General features: G+C 52.3%; 2 protein-coding genes across 9 annotated transcripts in view; one reads left to right on the top strand and one right to left on the bottom strand.

Moving 5' to 3' along the window:
• The window catches only part of UBTF (upstream binding transcription factor), a 28,189-nt gene extending 15,590 nt beyond the window's left edge, over nt 1-12,599 (bottom strand). For 2 of the 8 annotated variants that reach the window (XM_050934696.1, XM_050934702.1), the window contains exons 1-4: nt 12,081-12,598; nt 7,122-7,263; nt 1,040-1,215; nt 469-552 (exon numbers count right to left, since the gene is read on the bottom strand). In XM_050934696.1, coding sequence (XP_050790653.1) covers nt 469-552; nt 1,040-1,215; nt 7,122-7,179 — 318 coding nt within the window. In that variant the 5' untranslated portion in view covers nt 7,180-7,263; nt 12,081-12,598. Of the gene's footprint in view, nt 1-468; nt 553-1,039; nt 1,216-7,121; nt 7,264-10,708; nt 10,781-10,819; nt 10,843-11,723; nt 11,831-12,080 lie in introns of those variants that run through there. The other 6 variants (XM_050934698.1, XM_050934697.1, XM_050934701.1 and 3 more) reach the window with 6 other exon arrangements.
• Nucleotides 8,172-11,670, top strand: LOC127040781 (basic proline-rich protein-like). The gene is made up of 2 exons (XM_050935365.1): nt 8,172-8,217; nt 9,785-11,670. The coding sequence occupies exons 1-2, from the start codon at nt 8,172-8,174 to the stop codon at nt 11,668-11,670; spliced, it is 1,932 nt and encodes a 643-aa protein (XP_050791322.1).
• Nucleotides 12,600-22,401: the final 9,802 nt, after the last annotated feature.

Below are 22,401 nucleotides of genomic sequence, written 5' to 3'. Positions count from 1 at the left end.
TTTCCACCTCCAACGTGCTTTACGAACATTAGCTAACTGATCCTTAGTAGCCTTGGGAAGCACGTCAGTGTTGTCACTGGGCAGGATGAAGCAAAGTGTCCCCCACTGAGTTAGCCCTGGAATGGCCCATTAGATCAGTTAGTCTATTTCCCTGCCAGAGAATATCCCAAACGGGAGACTTGATGTGTGATGTGTTTTGAATCATAGAATATCAGGGTTGGAAGGGACCTCAGGAGATCATCTAGTCCAACCCCCTGCTCAAAGCAGGACCAATCCCCAGGCAGATTTTTGCCCCAGATCCCTAAATAGCCTCCTCAAGGATTGAACCCAGAATCCTGGGTTTAGCAGGCCAACTCCCACTCCTCCCAATGATGGTTAAGGCAATTCTGCTGCCCCCTGCTGAGGTCCCCCAGCCTGGACAGGGTGGGACACGAGACCCCATTTGTTGGCCCCATCCCTATCACCTACCTTGAGCTTTTTGCCCTTGTAAGGATTCTTTACGTGCTCCTCAGCATCCATGATCAGCTCCGTCAGCGTCCGGAATTTCCTCACCTGCAAGAATAGGCAGGGATCAGTCCCGAGGACAGATCGAACAGCACCATGGTGATAACAGATCACAAGCCGAGGGAGGGAAGGGAGCTTTGAGATCTGTTCAGCACCAGACACTTCGAGGCTAAACCTTACAACACTCGACACTTCAAGAGCAATGCTGTGGCTCACCGTCTGAGACCTCCTCCAAGCAGGGGGAGACAGGTCAGTGTCACCCTCATTGTGCAGAGGGGCATATGGCAAAGAGTGGGGGAAGGGACTTGCCACTGGCTGAGCCAGAGCTGGGAGAGAAAGTTAACACAGATGACTGAAGAACCCAGGTCTTATGGCCGGGGAATCAGACTTTGGCTGTTTAGGTAGGGGAGGAAGGGGACACGGGAATTGCCCTGCTCAGACCACTCACTCCCCTGCACTACACAAAGCCACGGCCTCATAGCACCGAGCTTCAGGAGAGAGCCCAAGCTCGTCGCGTTAAACGCGTGGAGGTTACCTCGGTGGAGATCTCCATCCACTTCATCTTGCACATCTCGCCAGAGAAATCCTTGAAGGCCACTTTGTCCCAGTCCAGATGGGACTCGGTGGTTTTGAATTTGCTGCCATCGTTGGAGGGCAGGTTGCCCTTCATGCACTCCAGCAGGGTCAGCATGTCCTCCTGGGACCAAAGGTCTGAGCAGGGAAGAAAACAAAGGATCGAAACCACATCGCAGCCAGCTGGCCCTCCCTGAGGCTGGAGGACACGCCTCTCCGCGTGGAGGCTTTTTACTGAGCTCCCGCGGAACGACAGCCCTTTAACCCAACGCAGCCACAAGCAGGACAGCAACACAGCACTCAGACTTGGCTAGCTGCCGCTTGCAACCAGCATCACCTTTATTAGAGCAGTGCAGCATACAGAGAAGATAGATCCCAGCATGAAATTCTCCACTGTGAGGAAGACAGACTGGTCTGGGTAATTAGCGTGGTCACCAGCTATATTTCCATCCTCTTCTACAGGCCAAAACTTCCCAGCCCAGGCAGAAATTTCACTCAGCATGCGCCAGAGGGTTCGGTGGCTGTTGTTTTTTTAAAAGCAACAGCAGACAAGCTGGTAGCTACTGCGTTGCACATGCTGAGGGCTGTTTCTTTGACGCAATAAGGCAGGAGCTGTTGAGTTTACCTGATGGCTGTTCTCTTTCTGTTTTTACCTCTCTCTGCACGGCAGGGTGGCAAAGCTGGGAACCCTCCCCCAAATTAAAAAGGGATGCCTAGGGGCCCTGGAAAGCCGTGGGTACAGAACTTCCATAGGCTCAGAAAAGCTCCGTTTATGCCACCCTAGAGCCTAGCAGAGGTCCACACTAGCAGATGAAGGACCTTTGGGCTGGCGTGATGGGGCTGCAGGACAGACAGCTGGCACCCCGCTGAATTCCCCCCACGCAGGAAGCCCCTATGGCTGGAGCAGAGTGGGTCAGCTAGAGGAGCGCCGGGGCTCTGGCATTCTCACAACCCGGCTACTCTGCACCCTGGCAAAGCTCCACAGGGACGCCAGTTAGTGCAACAGGAACCAGCCCCTGCAGCCTTCTGAACAGGGGAGGCACAAACCGGCTCCTCTCTGCCCCCTAGGCAGAGATAAATCCCCCCCACTATGACTGTCTAAGGGCCAGCCCCGTTGCTCTGTGGTTACTGCATTGCCAGGCAGATGCTCAGTAGCTGCCAGCCAGCCTATAGGGGCAATCACCAACTCTGCACACTGCCCACTGGAAGAGGCAGGAAGCTCCCCAGGAAGGGAGGTGAAGGGAGCAGCCGAGCGGCAGGGCAGAGCCTGGAAGGTTTGTTTCTAATGCTCCCCCAGCACTTTGGCTGACAAAAGTCAGAGCCAAAGGGGGAAAAGACCCACATAATGCAGGTCCCTGGGGAACACGGTTCTGGGTCACCAAAATCGCACTATTTGCGGCTTTTCTTCCTGACATTCAGCCCACGTTTTCCTTTGCTCGGTTTTGTCCCATCCTCCCACCCCTCCCCGGGCCCTGAAAAGAGGCCGGCAAATACTTACTTGAAAAATCTACGCAGCATAGGGTTATCCCAGCTGAGTGCCCCAGAGAGCAAGGGGTGAGGGAAACATCAACATTAAGGGGCTACAATGCACAGCCTCGGCAGTCAGTAGATGAAGAACTGCCGTCCGTGCTGTGGGGAGCAGACCCCACCACCCAATACAACAGGGGACTCGCTCATCCACATCTGCAGACAGCTGCGTGTTACACACCAACCCGCGTGTTTTAAAGCAACTGTTTTAAGAGTGATCGTTTCCATTCTAACTCCCGCTTCCGTGACCACTGACCCTCGAGGCCGACTGCACACCCCACATGCAATTCACAAGAAGGCCGGCTTGGACTCAGAGCTTGAAGTTAGGACGCACATGAATGAAAACTGGGAGAGACTGCACCCTGGAGAAGCAGACAGCTAAACATCATTATCTTCCTTGGTTGTTTCACTCAGCAATCAACACATGCACAGAACTCCTGGGTTAGGCAGGAGATCTGACCACATGATCAGAAGGGTCCCTTTGGATCTTAGAATCTGTGGAGAGATCTCTAAATCTGGCTGAAGAGACTGAGTAATTCTTCTGCTCTGCTCAACACTGTTAAGGCCTCAACCGGGATATTTCTGGGCATCGCACTTTGGGAAAGATGTGGACAAATCAGAGAAAATCCAGAGGCAACAAAAATGATAAAAGATCTAGCAAACAGGACCTATGAAGAAAGACTGAAAAAATGGGGTTTGTTTACACTGGAAGGGAAGGGGGGGCACATGGTAAGTCTTTAAGTATGCAAAAGGTTGTTATAAAAGAGGAGGGTGATAAATTGTTCTTCTTAACCACTGAGGACAGGACAAGAAGCAACGGGCTTAAATTGCGGCAAGAGAGATTTAGAAGTTAGGAAGTTTTTCCTAAAATCTAACCGTCAGGGTGGTTAAGCCTTGGAACAAATTGCCTAAGGAGGTTGCAGAATCTCCGTCATTGGAGGTTTTTAAGAACAGACTAGACAAATCCATCGGGGATGGTCTAGCTCAGGGGTAAGCAACCTATGGCACACGTGTCAAAGGCGGCACGCGAGCTGATTTTCAGTGGCACTGACACTGCCAGGGTCCCGGCAACTGGACCGGGGGGTGGGGGGGGGGGGAACTCTCTGCATTTTAATTTAATTTTAAATTAAGTTTCTTAAATTTTTTTTTAAAACCTTATTTACTTTACATATAACATTGGTTTAGTTATGTATTATAGACATAGAAAAAGACCCTCTAAGAACATTAAAATGTATTACTGGCATGCAAAATCTTACATCAGAGCGACTAAATGAAGACTCGGCACCCTACTTCCAAAAGGTTGCCGACCCCTGGTCTAGAGCAGCAGTTCTTAACTAGGAGTCCGAGGCCCTTGGGGGGGCCAGCAAGGAGATCCAGCATTAGACTCATTGGGGCCTAGGGCAGAAAGCCGAAATCCCGCTATCCCAAGCCCCACCACCTGGGGCTGAAGCTGAAGTCTGAGCAACTTAGCTTTGTGGGGCCCTCTGTGGTGTAGGGCAAAAGAAATTCCTGTTTGCTACCCCCTAACGCCGGCCCTGGCTTTTACATGCAGAAAAAACATTGCTGTGGCATAGGTGGGCCATGGAGTTTTGATAGCATGTTGGGGAGGCCACAGAAAGGAAAAAGGTTGAGAACCCCTGGTCTAGATAATATTTTAGTCCTGCCCCAGTGCAGGGGACTGGACTAGATGGCCTACTGAGATCCCTTTCCAGTCTTACATTTCTAGGAATTTGATCTGGGCAGTAAAGTTAGACAGGCTAAATGCAATGAGTAAATGGAAGTTTCCGCACCTAACAATACTTAGCCTTTACAAACCAGTGTTTCCTCCCCACACTCCTCCCACTGCTTCTTTTTAAAATTCCTTCCCCTCCTTTGTTAAAATCCTTGAGTCACTAGGGGAACCCACAGGTGCATAATTCTGCGACATCACAGCTACTGGAAATCTTATGGAAGTCCCACTTTGTCCACAAAGTTGCATTCTTGGGCATGCCCGAATCCTAGTGGAGTCTGGATTTTTCCAAAGGGGGCAAGTAAAGATATAAAAACAAACAAAGGGTTTTGGTATTTCGCTGCCAAGTCATCTATATTGCTTCTATATTCTACAGATTTGTACTTCAGGTCTGCGGGGAAGCGGCCTATTGATTTCAGGGAAAGCTTGAACAGACCCTCAGTTCAAAACCACCTTCACTATGCAGCTCACCTTTCAAAGGCTTTTGATTTTAAGTGAAGGGTTGCAGAGTTTTAACCCCCAACATGGGATAAACCTGAAGTTTGCAAAGCTCTGTATGGGATAAGGACACCTAATTCCCATGAAAATTAACGGGAATTAAAAAGTTCAGATCTCCTGAGATTTTCAGAGCTGGCCATCCTAAACATTTGCTGTTGGGGTTTTTTCTTCTCCCCAAATTAAAAACAATCTGATCTCTTTAGAATTTGGAAAATTAACAGCTGTGAATTTTGTCTACCATTTTAATCAATTACATGTTAAAAATATATTGGTTAGACTCCAAATTCCAGATCAAGGTAACATTTACATTCATATACTGCTTTTAATCCGCACATACCGTTTCCATCAGTGTCAGGAGTTTTATGTGAAGAGCCAACCATGGTCCTTAATATCACAGATCAGCCATTAACAGGACAATAGTGAGGTCTAAGCCGACCCCACATGTACTTCTTGCTTCTGGGTTTCGGGGTGTATCGTAATGGATTTCCCTGCTCCATTCTCGGGAAAGGCCAGTTTATGGAAACTATAAAAATCCTGCACTCTCAACAACCCAAGTCCAGTCCTTGTGTAAATGGACACAATGCCACTGAAATCAATGCACCTGATTCTACTAGGGCATTGAAATAAACTTACCTGACTATTCCAGGGCATATTTGGTTCAGAAAGCAGGGTCTCTGTACGTCCCCAAGTCCCTGCATACCTTAGCTTTGTTGCTGCAGAATCTCCCCCGTTAGACTCCATTCACCAACCACCTCCATTTTGGAGGCAGACCAAGGGGGAGGAGGGCTGTGTGTGTATGTGATTTTAAGGTAGGCTAAATTCTGTCTGTCAAATCTTGACAAGTTCCCTTTCACAGCCTCACTATACCTGTTACAGTCGATCAAATGAGCTACCTGACAGACCTGCACAGCTCATTAATATGCATTTTGTGAAGCTATGTTATCAGATCCAGCCCCCCCCCCCCTCCCCCAGCAAACTGTGCAGTCATCGCCTGGGGTCTCTGGCCTGTGACTGCACCCTATACCAAATGCTTCAAAGGAATGCAGCTGCCAACTAAGCAATGATGTACATAGGTTATCGGGGGTGGGGGGATTTCTGCTGCTCCATCCAGATGTTGATCCACACCCTGAAGCATGGTATGTGATCTTCCATGTCGTTATCTGAGCTTGCACAGCTACGACTTCTGGGCTCTGATCTGGCAAATCTTCGAGTCCCCAGGATTCAATGGGAGCCTTGGGCATGTACGCAAGGAACGGACAGGAATCAGTTCTTTTATTCTTCATGGTGGGTGTGGGTCCAGTATTGGTCTTTTATGTTTTTCCAAGGGCTTTTTAAAGGGCTTCAAGGCAGCCATTTGCAGGGCAAAATTAACACAGGAAACCTGATTCTGACCTTATCAGTGACAATTATTACTATTTCTTTGCAGTATTGTAGTATCCAGGACCTCTAGTCCTGGCCAAGGCTCATGTTGTGCTAAGGGCTATACAAACACAGGGTTGGGGGAAGCATCTTTTTCTAGTCAGATTTGTATGTGTGTGGGGCTAAAACCACTTTAAAAATAAAAAAAGAAAAGAAAATTGGATGATCTAGGAGGTGGAGGCCTGAGTCGATCCAGCTCCAATGCAAACAGTTGCAAGGTTTTTTACCCACGAAAGCTTGTGCCCAAATAAATCTGTTCGTCTTTAAGGTGACACCGGACTCCTTGTTGTTTTTGTGGATACAGACTAACACGGCTACCCCCGGATACTTAACTCCAGCAAAGTCAATGTAGCTGCACCCAATCACATCAGGTATGGATCTGATCCCGTATGTTTTGTTCGAATGACACAACCATGACACAAACCAATAGAAGTTGGCCTCGATTTTGAATTTCCTGGCTGGCATCCATAAACTAGTCAGTCAGGCCCCTTTCTACAACCACACCTGCATGGAGTGGGGCCGGAGCATCAGCCTTAACTCTGCCGGCCCTAGCAGACACTTTAAATGTTCAATAATTTTATTGAGCGTCCCCAGGAAAGGATTACCAGAACGCATGGTCTGAAGGTCAAATCCATGTACGCATTAGGTACAGTCTATTACATCACAACCAAGGCGTCGTTCTCATTTTTAAACGCTGTTGCAGACTCGCACGAGTGCTTAACTACACACACACACACACGTAAGTCGTCTCATTAGGATTACTCATATGCTTATATCCTTGCAGGATTTTGGGGGGTGGGTATACGGAGAGGATCTCAAAGCACAGATCCCTTTCAGATGGGGAAAGCCTGGGCTACAGGGCTGCTCTCACCTTGGTTCTTGGGAGCTGTCATTTCCAAGTCTGTAGGGCAATCTGCTTCTCCGTTCATTCTCCACCTGTCTGACCCAAAGGCGATCTCTTTTGGGTCTCTCCTGCTGTCTCTCAATCTACCTTAAATCAACCACGCTTCACTCTAAAAGCAAACAGAAACCGGACCTATAAACTCTGGTTGCAGAAAACCTGTCCTCTCTGGTCACTGGACCAGCCCAACGGTGGAGCTGAAACCTCTTCTCTGAATTAAAATGGGACCCGTCTCCCAATCACACCAGAGCCAGGAGAATTCGGCTAACTGCACCTCCTTTACCTGTTGCACCACTGAAAAATTGCAGCCTGGTGCCAAAAGACTGGGTAGGTTAGGGGTGGGGTAAGGGGTGCAAGGGCCAAGCTTTCCTCTAGCGGAAAGGGAGAAAGGGGGAGTGGGAAGTGCAAGGGCATGGAGGAGTGGGACTACGACCTCCGCCCTCCAGTAGACCCCTCCCATCCATCTCTCTATCCCGCACTCAACTCCTGACCTTTTCCTCCTCTCCCCTGTGAGAAGGGAGACCCAGAAGACCAATCCCAGAGACAGGGGGAAACAATGGGAGCCCAACCCCTTTTCACAGACTCATAAATCGGAGAGCCCAGAAACTCCTCCCAACATATGGGGAGTGGGACCTGGATCAGGGGCATGGGAGAGAGCCGCACGTATGGGGGTCAGAAGGATGGGGGAGCTGAGATTGAGGGAGGGGGTTGGGCTGTGATGAGGCAGCAGGACCCGCAGGCAAGGGGAGGGAGAAGGCTGGCCTGGGAGCATGTGGGGGGAGCAGAAAGACTTCCAGCCGGGGGCAGGAAGGGGCCAGGGGGAAGGGGGGAGCAGGAGGGGAAAGACAGACACAGACAGGCAGGGGCCAGGATCACATTGGGGGGGCAGAGGGATCCCCTGGTGGAAGGGGGCAGAGAAAGCAGAGGGTTCCCCAAGCAGAGGGAGGAGCAGAAAGCTAGGATGGCAGAAGGATCCCCAGACTGGGAGGAGGGGCTGGAATGGGATGGGGCGGAGGAAGGATGGATCCCCAGATAGAGGAGCAGGAGCAGACCAGGATGGGCGAGAGTAAAGGGAATCTCAAGCAGGAAAGTTGGGGCTGGGCCAGGATCATGGGAGGGGGACACCAGAGGGCTCCCCAGGCAGGGGGAGGGGCAAACCAAGAGAAGGGGGAAATCCTCAGGGGCAGATCCCTGGGGGGGAGGAGCAGGCCAGGATTGGGGGGCAGATCCCCAGGATGGGAGTGGGGAGGAGCAGGCCAGGAGGGAGGGACAGATCCCTGGGCGCGGGGGGGAGGAGCAGGCCAGCGGAGGGGGAGATCCCAGGGAGGGGAGGGGAGGAGCAGGCTGGGAGGGGGGGTAGAGCCGGCCAGGCTGGGGGGGCAGAGCCCCAGGCGGGGGGGGGGAGGAGCAGGTCGGAGGGGGAGGATGGAGGGGGAGGACAGATCCTTGTGCGAGGGGGGGAGGAGCAGGCCGGGACAGGGGGGCAGATCCCCGGGGGGGGAGGAGCAGGCCGGGAGGGAGGGGGGACAGATCCCCGGAATGGGAGGGGGAAGGAGCAGGCTGGGGGGGGCAGAACCCCAGGATGGGAGGGGGAGGAGCAGACCGGGGGTGACAGATCCCAGGGATGGGAGGGAGGAGGAGGAGCAGGGCCCCGGCAGGGGGAGGAGCAGGCGGGGGAGGCAGATCCCCAGGCGGGGGGGGGGGGAAAGCAGGCGGGGGGGTAAGATCCCCGGGCGGGGGGAGGAGCAGGCTGGGAGGGGCAGAACCCCGGGGATGGGAGGGAGAGGAGCAGGCGGAGGGGGGCAGATCCTCAGGATGGGAGGGGGAGGAGCAGGCGGGGGGGCAGATCCCCGGGATGGGAAGGGGTGGAGCAGATGCCCAGTCGAGGGGAGGAGAAGGGCGGGAGGAGGAGGCAGATCCCCGGGGCAAGGGAAGGAGCAGATCGGGGGGGGGGGGATCCCCAGAATGGGAGGAGGAAGGAGCAGGCCAGGAGGGGCAGAATCCCGGGATAGGAGGTGGAGCAGGCCAGAAAGGGGGGGGCAGATCCCTGGGATGGGAGGGGGAGGAGCAGGCCAGGGGGGCACCGGGCAGGGGGAGGAGCGGACAAGGGGGGGCAGATCCCCAGGCGGGGGGGGGAGGAGCAGGCGGGGGGGGGCAGATCCCCGGGATGGGAGGAGGAGGAGCAGGCCGGGGGGGGCACCGGGCAGGGGGAGGAGCGGACAAGGGGGGGCAGATCCCCAGGCGGGGGGGAGGAGCAGGTGGAGGGGGCAGATCCCAGGGATGAGAGGGGGAGGAGCAGGCCAGGAAGGGGGGGCAGATCCCCGGGCAGGGGGAGGAGCAGGCCCGGGGGAGGGCAGATCCCAGGGATGGGAGGAGGAGGAGCAGGCGGGGGGGGGGCAGATCCCCGGGCAGGGGGAGGAGCAGGCCGGGGGGGGGCAGATCCCCGGGCAGGGGGAGGAGCAGGCCGGGAAGGGGGGGCAGATCCCCGGGCAGGGGGAGGAGCAGGCCGGGCGGGGGGGCAGATCCCAGGCGGGGGGAGGAGCGGACGGGGGAGGGGGGGTAGATCCCCACGTGCCCTGCGCAGCCCCTGCCCAAACGCAGCTCAGGCCAGCGCTAGTCTCCTCCTCCTCCAGGCAGCGGCAGCCGGGCGGGACCGACGCGCCAGCAGCTGCGCCTCCCTCCCCCACCCCCTCCGGGGAGAGCAGGCGGCCTCCTCCGTCGGGCGCTGCGGCGTCACCCCCGCCGCCTGCCGCCGCCCGAAGCGGGGCCTGCTCCCGACCCCCCCCGCAGGACCGCGGCCACCTCGGAGCCGCTCACCGGGCACAGCGCGGCTCGACCCCCGTCTCCTGCCCGGCTGCGGAGCGGCGCCGCCCGCGGCTGGGTCCCACCTCGCCTGGCGGGCGCCGGGCGAGGAGACCCGGGGCCGTTCGGCCAGCGCCGCGCCCCACTCCCCGACCGGATCCCGCCGCCCCGCTTCCCCGCCCCGATCCCGCCGCTCCGGTCCCCGCCGCCCCGCTCGGATCCCGCCCCGGTCCCCGCTTCCCCGCCCGGATCCCGCCGCTCCCGTCCCCGCCGCCCCGCTTCCCCGCCCGGATCCCGCCCCGGTCCCCGCTTTCCCGACCGGATCCCCCCGCTCCGGTCCCCGCCGCCCCGCTTCCCCGACCGGATCCCGCCCCGGTCCCCGCTTTCCCGACCGGATCCCCCCGGTCCGGTCCCCGTCGCCCCGCTTCCCCGACCGAATCCCGCGCCTCCGCTTCCCCGACCGGATCCCGTCCCGGTCCCCGCTTTCCCGACCGGATTCCGGTCCCCCGCGCCCCGCTTTCCCGACCGGATCCAGCCGCTCCGGTCTCCGCCGCCCCGCTCGGACTCCGGTCCCCGCTTCCCCGACCGCTCCGGTCCCCCTCCCCGACCGGATCCCGCCGCCCCGTTCCCCCCCCCAGGACACCGGAGGCTCGGGCCCTCCCGGGGCGCCTCGGCTCCAGCCCCCGCCACCCTTCCCCGGCCGCCGCCTGGGCTCGCTCGGGGCCCCGCGCCGCTCTCCCCGCCCGCCTGGTTACCGGGCTCCCCACGCGGCGGGCTCCGGCAGACAATGGCTGACTCCGCCCGCCGGCTCCGCGGCTCGCCCCGCTCCGGCCCCGAGCGCGCCGCCGAAGCCGCCACGGACCCACCTCCCGAGGCTCCAGGGCAGGGGGGGCGGGGGAAGGACTCGCCGGAGCCGCTGCAGCCGCAGCCTCGCCGGAGCCGCTGGGGGCAGGGGAGGAGGAGGCGGGGAGCGCCGCCACCGCGCTGGATGCCCGGCTGGGGGCGTCCGGGCAGCTGCGCGTCCTTCCCCGCACCGACCCCCGGGGAGCGTCTCTCCTCCGCCCAGCCCACCCGCCGGCGTGCGCCGGGGCCCAGAACCACCCACCCCAGCGGGGGGCTGGAGCCCCGCGCCCGGCCGGCAGGGAGGGGAACCAGCCTGGGCACGCACCGCCCGCCGCATGGCGACCTCCCCAGCCCCGGCGCGGAACTAACCGCCTCGGGGACGGGAAAAAACAACCGCCCAGCCCTGGGAGCCTGGCCCCGAAATCCAACCGCCCAGCCCTGGGAGCCTGGCCCCGAAATCCAACCGCCCAGCCCTGGGAGCCTGGCCCCGAAATCCAACCGCCCAGCCCTGGGAGCCTGGCCCCGAAATCCAGCCGCCCCCCGAGCGAGGCCGCCCTCCAACCCCACGTGCGGTCCCCCCCTTGCACGCGGAGCGGCACCGCCGGGCTGCAGCGCGCACGAGGCGGCGGCGCCGGCTTCCCCCTCCCCTACCGCCGCGGCTGCTGCTCCTCCAGGGGGGTCCGGTTCTGCAGCAGCCCGGAGCGGTAGGAACGCGGTTTCCACCCCGCTTTGTAAGCGCCGATGCCCGGGCCAGCCCAGGCTCATGGAGCCGCCGCTTCCTGCATGGCGATCCCCGGGCCTCTCCCTGCTTGGGAGCGCGTGGAAAATCCGCCTCGATCTGCCTATGCAGCCACCACCAAAATCTCCCCGCTAGACCACACCAAAAAAAAATAACAAAAAAAAAAAATAAAACCCGAGCCCCGGTACCTTCTCTGCCCCCCGAGCGCCTTCTCCTTACCGAGTCAGCCGGCCACCAGTCGAGTCTGCAACCGGGGGGGGGAGAAGCAGCAGCTGCAGCCAACCGCCGCCGGAGCCTGTGGAGGAAACAAAGCGCCTCCTCCAGCCCCAGATGGCGAACCAGAGCGTCGGCTAATGGCGAGCTCCACATGCGCTCCTGCTGCAGCAAAGCAGCCCGGTGCAGCAAGCGTTGCCTCGGATCGTGCCTTCTCCCCCCTCCCCCTGATCCGTCTCTCCCACCCACCCTCCCTTGCAACAGGGGGCTGCATCGGGCGCGTTGACTGCTGGAGGTCGTGGGTTGCTTTTTTTTTTCCAAAATGCACCTACCTGCAAATCAGCCAGGCTGAAGAAGGAACTTGGGGGCTGCTTTTTTTGGGTGCTTTTAGCTGGGGAGCGCTGGTTGAATGCTGGCCAGCTCTGCAGCGCTGGCCCCGGGCGTGGACTCGCTCCAGTCCCCGCAGAGAGATTGCACTTCCCCCGCCTCCATCTCTCTGCTTTTTTCTTCCAATCAGCCGGGCTCTTTTCGCTCCTGGATCCTTAGCCAACCTCACAGCCCTTCACAAGTCTCCACTTTTCCATCTGCTCCCTAAACGGAATTGTCAGAGAAACCGTTCTCCTCTCCTCTCTTTTAACTCTCTCTTCTTGCTCTTACGGGGCTCTGTGTGTGTGTGTGTGTGCGCGTTTATTGCTCTTTGCTTTTGCAACACTGTAGCCAAAAGAAGAGGAGGAGGAGGGAAAAAAAAACAGCTTACATTTGCAACAATCCTCTTCTGACGTTTGCAACAACAGCACCAAAAAATTCAAATGGTCGATTTCCTACAACCCATCTCGAATAGCACGAAAAAAGAGGGTGGTTGTTTTTTTTTTTAAAGTTCCACCTAAGCACAAAAATAAAATTCAGATTTTCTTTGTAAAGTTCCCAGGGAGGGGACAGACATTTGCACCAACGCAAAAGAAGGAACCTGAACTAAACTGCAAGTGGCTGCGTTGTAAACAGGCTCGCGGGGAAGAAGGAGACGGAAAAAAAATGGGGAGTTTTGTTGTGTGTCTCTTGCACCAGGAAATGCACAATCTAGAGTGAGATTCACACTTTCCTCCCGGACCGGGTGAACCGCTGGATTTGTTAACGCTACCGTGAAATTGACACTCTTGTATATTTCAGAGCCAGAGTGGGGCGGGTGAAGGGAGAGTTTTTCATTCCCCCCCCCAATTTTTTTTAATCTAATTTTTCCAACTCCACCTTTGTTGTTATGGGCGTCATCTGCTGCTAGCCAATCCCCTGTCTGGGATCTGCCTGTCAAATTAATGGCAATCCCAATAAGCAAGCGGCTTCTACAGACCAAAAAAAAAATAAAAAAAATTGCAATTAAGTGTTGCCAGCTCTCTTAGGGAAAAAGGGTGGGTGGACCTGCTCTTAGGCCCATAAACGTGAAAGAACGAGGAGGGTGCTACATGCTTTTGCTTTGGCTACCAGGGATTCCCATAACAGGATCTGCAATTGCTTTTCTGCCCTGTCCAAGGAGATACTTTTTATAGTATGGGAAATGTAAACGGAATGTCAGCACTGCTGAGTTTTGTTATCACAGATTAATGTAGATTCGTTTTAGCGTGGTGGTGGGATGGTAGCCAGGGAAGAATTAAAGTACATTGGTGTAAGCCAGAGAGAAGTAGGTGAGGTAATATCTTTTATTAGATCAACTTCTGTTGGTGGAAGACACAAGCTTTTGAGTTACACAGAACTCTTTAGGTTTGGGAAAGGAACCAAAATATAAATAGTATATTTAGGCCTTGTCTACACTAAGGAATTTAGAAAAAAAATCTTACCGTTGTTAACGTCACACTGGTGGGGGAAAAAATAAATTCTACAATCCCTTGGTGTAAAATACTGCCATCGGTTTTCGGCATTGTTCACTTCCTGCTCTAAAACTGTCATGTCCTGTCACTGAGGTGCTGCTGTGTTTCACCCAGAGGCCTTTCAAAGTGATCATTTTGGGTGAAACCTTAAAAACATAGGTCTTGTCTGTTCTGCATAGGGCAGGCCAAAATTTTAAATGAGGTAAAGGCTTAGCCCCTTTCTTGGTGGATGCAACTTGTGTAAACACACACATGAACCTGCTTGGATGTCTGTGTGTGTGCACCTACAGATGAAGAATGGCAGACGCACATCTTAATTGATACTAGAGCTGGTCTGGAGATGAGCTTCCCATTCATGATCGGTTTAGAAGCTTTAAAAAAAAATCCATTCACAAATTGGGAAGAAAAGTCAATCTCAATTTTCATAAACCAATAATCTAAAAAAAAATGGATCAGATAAATTGAAGCCTTATTTCACTTTAAACCTTTTTTAGTCTTTTAAAACTTTTTTAGTATAACTAAAATTTCTAACTGAAAAATGATTTGGAGACAAAATGGAACCTTTACATTTAGAAATTGTCGAAACAGAACATTTTGTCAATGTCTAAACTATATTCAAAAATGTTTGTAATTGTGAAATTCATCAAAAGCCCACAAACAGCTTCAATTCCCACAAACTGAAAATTTCTGATGTCTGACACCACAGTTCATTATAGGCATGAAAATGTGTGTGTGATATGTACTAGCAAAGAGATGCCAGGCCACTGAAAAATTGGCCCTAAAAATGCTGTGGAACTTCAGTTAAAACAGAGAATTCCCCACAATATCCTTTGGTCAAAATTTCCCCTTCTTCCACAGTTTTGCTGCATGTTGCAACAAAGTTGCCCGGTGGCTGCATTTTAGTAGTGCGCTCTCTACCTATAGATAGATAGATATGCGTAGAAAGTTGCTACAGGAATGTAAGATTCATTTTATTTCTTGAGCATTTTAAAAAACTACCAGTTTTAAAAGCATTTTCACACTCATTTCAGCCATTATGCTGGCAGGTGATAAATGGTTGTGGATACTGATGTAGAGCCTGATTAAAAGTATGGCAAAACCAGCACCATTTTCCATCATAGACTACTAGGCCGGTACCTAAATCAGCCAGATCCAGGGCCTCCATCCTGTACAGAACTTCAAGCTTCATATGACTCCACCATGCAGAGCTCACTACAGGATCAGGGCCAAGAGTTTTTACTTCTGGTGTCCATAACTCCACTGCCACAGAATGGGTCATGGTGGGCGATGGGGCCCCAGGCCCTGCAGAGGCCCCCACGAGAATATAGTATTCTGTAGTATTGCAACTTTTTTTTATGGAAGGGGCCTCTGAAATTGCTTTGCCCCAGACCTCCTGAATCCTCTGGGCAGCCCTGATGGTGGATGAATCCAGCTCAGAACCAAGAAACTCCACAGTGCGATTATCTTTGTTGTTGCCTGTGGACAGCAGAGAACTAACCTACCATAACTTAGTCTTTGTGTAGTGGGAAAGTGGTTCTTACTACAGGGAGACAAGGACCTCAGAGTATTGATTGGGGAATTACTTAATATTTGTACAGTGCTTTAAGAATGCAAAGTCCTATATAAGTACTGCTGTTACCGGGGAAACAAAGAGCTGAAATTGCATGAGGCAGATACTGTGTATTGTGATAGCACCTAGGACCCCAAGCCATGTACAATCATAGAACAAAAAGATGCTTCCTGCGCCAAAAGAAAATCATGTGAAACTTCAGATACTCACGTGTTTGCTTAAAATCTGTAACATGTTAAGAAAGTTTCGTAAGCTTGTCACCACAGGTCTCTTTTGAGCATATAGGCCTATTGTTCCTAGACCATTTGATCAATGTGGGTATTAGCGTAACTGCTTTCTGTGAAACATTACTGCTTTTCTTAATTAAATGTGATGGTAGCATGGCCTAGTGGATAATGCAGTAAAATAGGAGGCAGGCTACCTGGCTTCTGTTTAAAACTGCCACTTTCCCCACTATGCAGCCTTGGGCGCATTATGTCCTTGTGCCTCTCTTTCCCCTTCCATTCTTAGCCTGTCTTGTCTCTTGAGACTGTGAGCTCTTCAGAGCAGGTCTTTTCTCTGAGTATGTGTTTATTTAGTGGAGAGCACAACAGACCCCAGTCTTCATGGGAGCCGCTGGGTGCAACTGAAATATAAATATTTATAACATTAACTTTTGTAACCAGCATTATGTTGTAGGTTGGTAAGGACTAGCCCTTGCTACTACCGATAAAGTGTCCATTTGCACACCCGCAATATTAGAACATAAGAATGGCCACTCTGGGTTAGACCAATGATCCAGTACCCTGTCTTCTGACAGTGAGCAATGCCAGGTACTTAAGAGGGAAAGAACAGAACAGGCAAACATTGAGTGATCCAACCCCTGTTGTCCACTCCCAACTTCTAGCAATCAGTGGTTAGCGACACTCAGAGCATGGGATTGCATCCCAGCCCATCCTGGCTAATAGCCATGGATGGACCTATCCTCCATGAACTTATCTAGTTCTTTTGTGAACTTCGTTATTGTTTTGTCCTTCACGACATCCCCAGGCAATGAGTTCCACAGGTTGACTTGGTGTTGTGTGAAGAAATACTTCCTTCTGCTTGTTTTAAACTGTCTGCCTATTAATTTTATGGGGTGATTCCTAGTTCTTGTGCTATATGAAGGAGTAAATAACACTTCCCTGTTCACTTTCTCCACACCAGTCAATATTTTATAGACCTCTATCGTATCCCTCCTTAGCCATCTCTTTTCCAAGCTGAAAAGTCCCAGTCCTTTTAATCTCTCCTCATATGGAAGCCATTTCATACCCCAATCATTTTTGTTACCCTTCTCTGCACCTTTTCCAAGTCTAATCTGTCCAATTCTAAGGGTTCTTACATTGCTCATATATTATATTACCCTTATATTGTACTGTTCCCACACAATTGTAAACAAAGGACAGATCCTGCAATTTGATCCATGCTATTGGATCCCAGAACCCATGTGGCGTTCTACTGACTTCTTGGGAGCTGCCTGTAGGCCCAAGGTTCTGCCCATTTGGCTCCATTTATAAGATCAGGGCCAAAATTTGGCCAGAACTACCATCCAGTTTGGCAAACAGTTTGGCACCAGTTTGGCAAACGTATGTACATGGCTAACTTTATTTAAGTGAGTTGTTCCTAGGGTGACCAGATGTCCTGATTTTATAGGAACAGTCCCGATTTTTGGGTCTTTTTCTTATATTGGCTCCTATTACCCCCCCACCCCTATTTTTCACACTTGCTGTCTGGTCACCCTAACTGTCCCACAGGGTTCACTGGCACTGTTCATGTGTGTAAATTTACTCCTACGCGTATGTGTTTTCATGGTGGAGGCCTATGGGTTCAAATAGGGTGACCAGCTGTCCTCAGGTGGGGGAGGAGCAAGCAGGGGGAGCAGACCCCCTGGCAGGGGGGAAGAGCAGGCCCGGGGGTGGGGGAGGAACAGGCCGGGGGCGGGGGGGGCAGATCCCGAGGACAGTCCTGACTTTTGGGACTTTTTCTTATATAGGCTTCCATGACCCCCCACCTCCTGTCTTGACTTTTCACATTTGCTATCTGGTCACCCTAGGTTCAAAGCATGACTGACCTAAAGCCATCCTATTTCAGTCTTTGTGGAAACAAATCGTTATACATAATATCGAGGCCAACTTCAACATTGCTTTATGGCAACCCCCAACTACTTGGATTTCAGCTCTGTGTTTCATTGAACATTAGAACAGCCACACCGGGTCAGACCAAAGGTCCAGCTAGCCCAGTGTCCTGTCTTCCAACAGCGGCCAATGCCAGGTGCCCCAGGGGGAATGAACAGAACACGTCATCATCAAGTGATGCAAAGTGACTGCGTATCAGCAGAGGTCATGTCAGTGAGTACAAAATTGATACTGTATTTGTTTTATATATTAATTTTATGCAGTCTTGGTGCTGATTTCCCTTTGCTCTTTAAATTCCACTGAGAGCATAACAAATCTGGGTCCTACGTAGTTGTTCCATTTTGCATTGTTTGCTTTCCTTTTGGTTCGATGCCATAATCCTGCCACAGCACAGAGATGCCTACATTTTGCCCAGCTGCGGGCACATCAGTCGCTCCTCAAATCCAAAGCTACTTTGCATAAACCAAAGCAGGCTGCAGCCACCCCTCAATTTAATATGAGAGTGCTGGGTGCAAGATGGAGCAATACACGCGTGGAATGGTCGTCTACAATCACAGCAGGAAAGGTCACACAGCTGTTTATCCTGTGAAATTACACGGCAATGACTTTATCACTTCGCTTTGTACTAGAGGGATCTGCCTGAAGCTGAACAGATTACTGGATGGCGGGGCACTAATTTACAGATGACTTTAAAAAACAAATCAGAAGCTAGTGGATTTATAGAAACATACCACATGTCTCAAATCCTCCGCGCTTTTGTGAATCGGCTGCTTTCTGACTGAGGGAAGCAGGGGAATGAACTGATTTTCCAAGTTATTCAGAAAGCGGCTTGATTCTACAACAAATGAAGCAAGCACACTGAATCAGTACTGTACCAGTGGGCATCAGACGAAGCGACAGGGCCTGCATCATGAATTGCTTGGTACAAGGGAGAGCAAATGCTGGAAAGGAGGATGTTGTCACAGCAGGGAGGGGGCATAAAAAGGCTCTTGGAAAAATCATGGCAGCTGAACTCGCTGCTCTGGTGTTAGGGATGCCAGGAAGCTGGCAAAGGCCTTGTAAATACTAGTGTATATGACACTGATGGACACTTCCAAAAGCGAATAGCTTTGTCGGATAATTCCTGCAAGACTTCCTGCTTCTAAAGAAGGAGGGGCTTGTGGTTAAGACGCTGGAGTGTGACTCAGAATTTGCGGCACATCGTCTTTCTGGGACTCAGTTCTATAAAGTGGAGAGGCTAAGACTGCAGCTGGCTGTCTTGTCTAATTCGATTGTAAGCACTTTGGGGCAATGGGCTGTCTCTGACCACAGAGATCTGCGGTACCAAGCACAGCGGGCTCTGATTTTGGTTGGGGCCTCACGCTGGGCTACTAAATGATAATTCATAAAACATGTGACCTAGCTGGCCAATCACACCTCAGAAGACCTTGGGAGCTACTCATTTGCAAATCATTCATTGGCTAATGATTTGTAGACCTTTTTATGGCGAGATACTATGGGCCTGATTCATTATTGCCCGGCACCTTTGTGTGGTCATGTACAGCAGGGCAAAAGGGGTGTCGAATGGAACGTAGGGCTGGAAGGGACCTCCTGGGTCATAGGGTCCGATCTGGTAACATTTTGCACTCGCTTTGTACTGCTGGAAATGACAAGGGGGAGTATGGCAGAGAGAGACCATTACAAATAGACTAAAGGAAGGGGAAAAAAACACAATTTGCGTGTAAGAATAAAATCCAAGGGCTTGTCTGCACTAGAAAGTTGTATCTTTTGAGGATAATTCCTGTGCTTTTACCAGGGACCCCACGGCTCTTTTCCAGCCGAGTACATTTATTGGAAGGACAAAAAAGCAAAGAGAAAACACGCACAAAACAAGACAAGTTTCTAGGGGCATGCTGCAGCCTTTGCCCAGGTTGGCATCAGTCTTATGGGGCCCTCGCAGGCCAAAGTATTTCCAATTCTTCTGCAGGGGTTGGGGCCTCTCTTGGGACAGAGAGTCCTGCCCGTCTGCTGCATCAAAAGGGAAGCCCCCTGCTCGAGCCCAGCTTTTTAGACCCCAAGCCCTGTCTTTGCTGGAGTCTCTGGAAAACCCAGTGTGAACCAGTTTAGGAGTGGTGCTTCTCCAGAGTTGTTGACACTCCCCAAGGTAACCATAAGGCCCCACAGATCTAGAGCCCACTGCCCTTGGCCTGCTGTGGATACCAACCATGGGAAGTCTTGCCTCAAAGGGTCTGACAGGCAGCAGCCACATGGCTCCTGATTGGCTCCCTGACCTATTTAAACCCCAGGGCATTCCAGGAAGTGTCCATAGTGTGGTTCTCTTGTAGCTGCCATGACTGCTCCTGCTCTGGAACTCCTGGCTTGGAGCTCAGCTTATTCTGGACTTTGAATCCTGACCCAGACCCTGAAATCTGACTTGGACTCTGACCCTTGGTACCAACCCTAGCCTGGAACCTGACTGTGAACTTCTCTGCTATGCCCAGCCTCAGGTTTGACCCTCCTCTAACCCTTGGTCCTGACTGCTCTTGTTAGGATCCTGATAGTAATCCCCCCCCTTGTATTTAGGCCCTGGAAGAGCTGTGAAAGCCCTCCTCCGGGGAGTAGAACACAGTCACTGTATTTTTCACTCCAGGCATCCGATGAAGTAGGTTTTAGCCCACGAAATCTTATGCCCACATACATTTGTTAGTCTCTAAGGTGCCACAAGGACTCCTGTTTGTTTTAGTCATACCGAAACCATTCCTAAATGTCATACAGCCATCCCCAAAGGTATGCCATGGGATTGCAGTAGTCGTCATACTAGTTATATTGGCATAAAGGGGCTTTATTCTGGTATTGCCCATTCCCACAGAGAATAACTTCACCAGCAGAAGTCACCTTCTATATTGGTATAACGGCTTCCCGGCTAGGGGCTGGAATAACTGTTCTGGTTTTTTTAAATACCCTAACCATAATAGTTACACTGGTAAAACTTCAGTGTAAACCAAGCTTTTATCTAGCTTAATCTCTTCTGGAATTTGATTGTGAGCTTTCTAAATTCCTGTAGAATGGAATAGAGAATAACATCCCTTCTGCCAGAGGTTAAAAAGAAGAGAGGACATTATTTATTTGTGTTACTATAGCCCTAGTCAGGGACCAGAACCCCACAGTGCTAGTCACTGAACAAACACAGAACGAAAATGCATACAGAGTCAGGTTCTCTGCTCCCCCACAGTGCTAGTCACTGGACAAACACAGAATGAAAATGCATCCAGGGCCAGGTTCTCTGCTCCCCCGCATCAGACATGGTCAATTACACTAGTCTAAACCCCCCACTATACTTTTTCACACGTACACGACACCGGAACTAATAACCACTGTGATAGACCCAGGCCAGCTGGGAACAGCAGAGTAGTCGAAGGGAAATGTACTGGCCACTGGATAAGCAGTTTTCTGTTCCCTGAGTGACCACAGCAGGGGCTGCTTCAGGCTAATGAGAACACCTGACTCCAATTAACCTGCTAAGAGCCAGGTGAGGCTGTTAATGAAGGCCCCTCTGATGCTAGAAAAGGGCTCACTCCAGTCAGCCCAAGGGGGAGCCAGAGGAGAGGGAGTGCTTGCGTGCGTGGAACTGGGTGCAAGAGGTGTGGAAGAAGCTGAGAGTGAGCAGGGATACTGCTGGAGGACTGAGGAGTGCAAGCGTTATCAGACATCAGGAGGAAGGTCCAGTGGTGAGGACAAAGAAGGTGTTGAGAGGAGGCCATGGGGAAGTAGCCCAGGGAGTTGTCACTGTTGTGCAACTGAACCAGGAGACACTCTAGACAGTTGCAGTCCACAGGGCCCTGGGCTGGAACCCGGAGTAGAGGGTGGGCCCGGCTTCCCCCCAAACCTCCCCACTCCTGATCAGACACAGGAGGAATTGACCTGGACTGTGGCCTCTACCAGAGGGGAAGGTCTCTGGGCTGTTTCCCCACCCACAGGGTGAATCTGTGAGGTGAACAAATCTGCCAATAAGTGCAGGACCCACCAAGGTAGAGGAGGAACTTTGTTGCACCGCACACAGTGCTGGGCAGTGAAGAATTGGGCCCTGTATGATTGTGATGCAGTTTTCATTGAGCCCTTTTGGTTGCATCATTATTGAAGCTCTTTTCTATATGAGAAGTTGGATCAATGATAAACAAAGAGACCAGCAGATCATTGGCTGAAAAAACATCCGTCACGCCAAGTGTTGAATAACGAAGTAGTAAAAATCCTGCCCTGTTTGTGGATAGTCTGGTCACCAAAAAAGGCTAAATACACTGAATGGATTAACAGCAGGATTTGAACTCAGGGGAATGCAAAGCAGCACCAGTCAGGATCCAAACCCTATTGTGCTAGGGTCCATCTAGATGAAGTCTCTGCCTGAAAAGCTTACAACCTTAAAATGTGAATGGCATAGAAGGGGTTGAAGAGAACAAATTATTCCCTGCAAATAATTTCCCCTGCTCCAGTGACAAACTGGTGAGACAAGACATGGTGCTCGCTGTGGGATCTGCGACACAGGGAGGAGACTTTCCCTGGAGTAAAGGAGTTCTGGCTGTTATGATTAATTATTTGTGATCTGCCAAGCAACCATTCTTCCCACTCCTCATGCAGGGCTCCTTCCTACCTTCCCCTCTTGGCCAGTAATCTCTCCACCGCCACCTCCCTTTCTCTGAAGGATTGTCCCAAGTCCTCTTGTGTGCATTGCCTCTTGTCCCACTCACAGCCCTGTCCCTGCAGCCTGATCTGCTACTGCTAGCCTGCACCAGGGGCCAGGGTAGTGGATTGGATAACGGGATCAGCTCTGGGGCCGTAGCTTGAGCTAAAGCAGTGTTTCTCAAACTATTGTACTGGTGACCCCTTTTGCATAGCAAGCCTCTGAGTATGACCCCACCCCATTAATAAATTAAAAACATTTGTTTATGTATTTAAAGCTATTTTAAATGCAGGAGGTAAAGCGGAGTTTGGGGTGGAGGCTGACAGCTCACGACCCCCCCATGTAATAACCTCTCTACCCCCCGAGGGGTCCTGACCCTCAGTTTGAGACCCCCCCTGAGCTAAAGTCTTTTCAAGC

The sequence above is a fragment of the Gopherus flavomarginatus genome, chromosome 25, assembly GCF_025201925.1.
Source record: "Gopherus flavomarginatus isolate rGopFla2 chromosome 25, rGopFla2.mat.asm, whole genome shotgun sequence".
Lineage (NCBI taxonomy): Eukaryota > Metazoa > Chordata > Testudines > Testudinidae > Gopherus > Gopherus flavomarginatus.
This window is presented reverse-complemented; position numbering and strand designations above follow the sequence as displayed.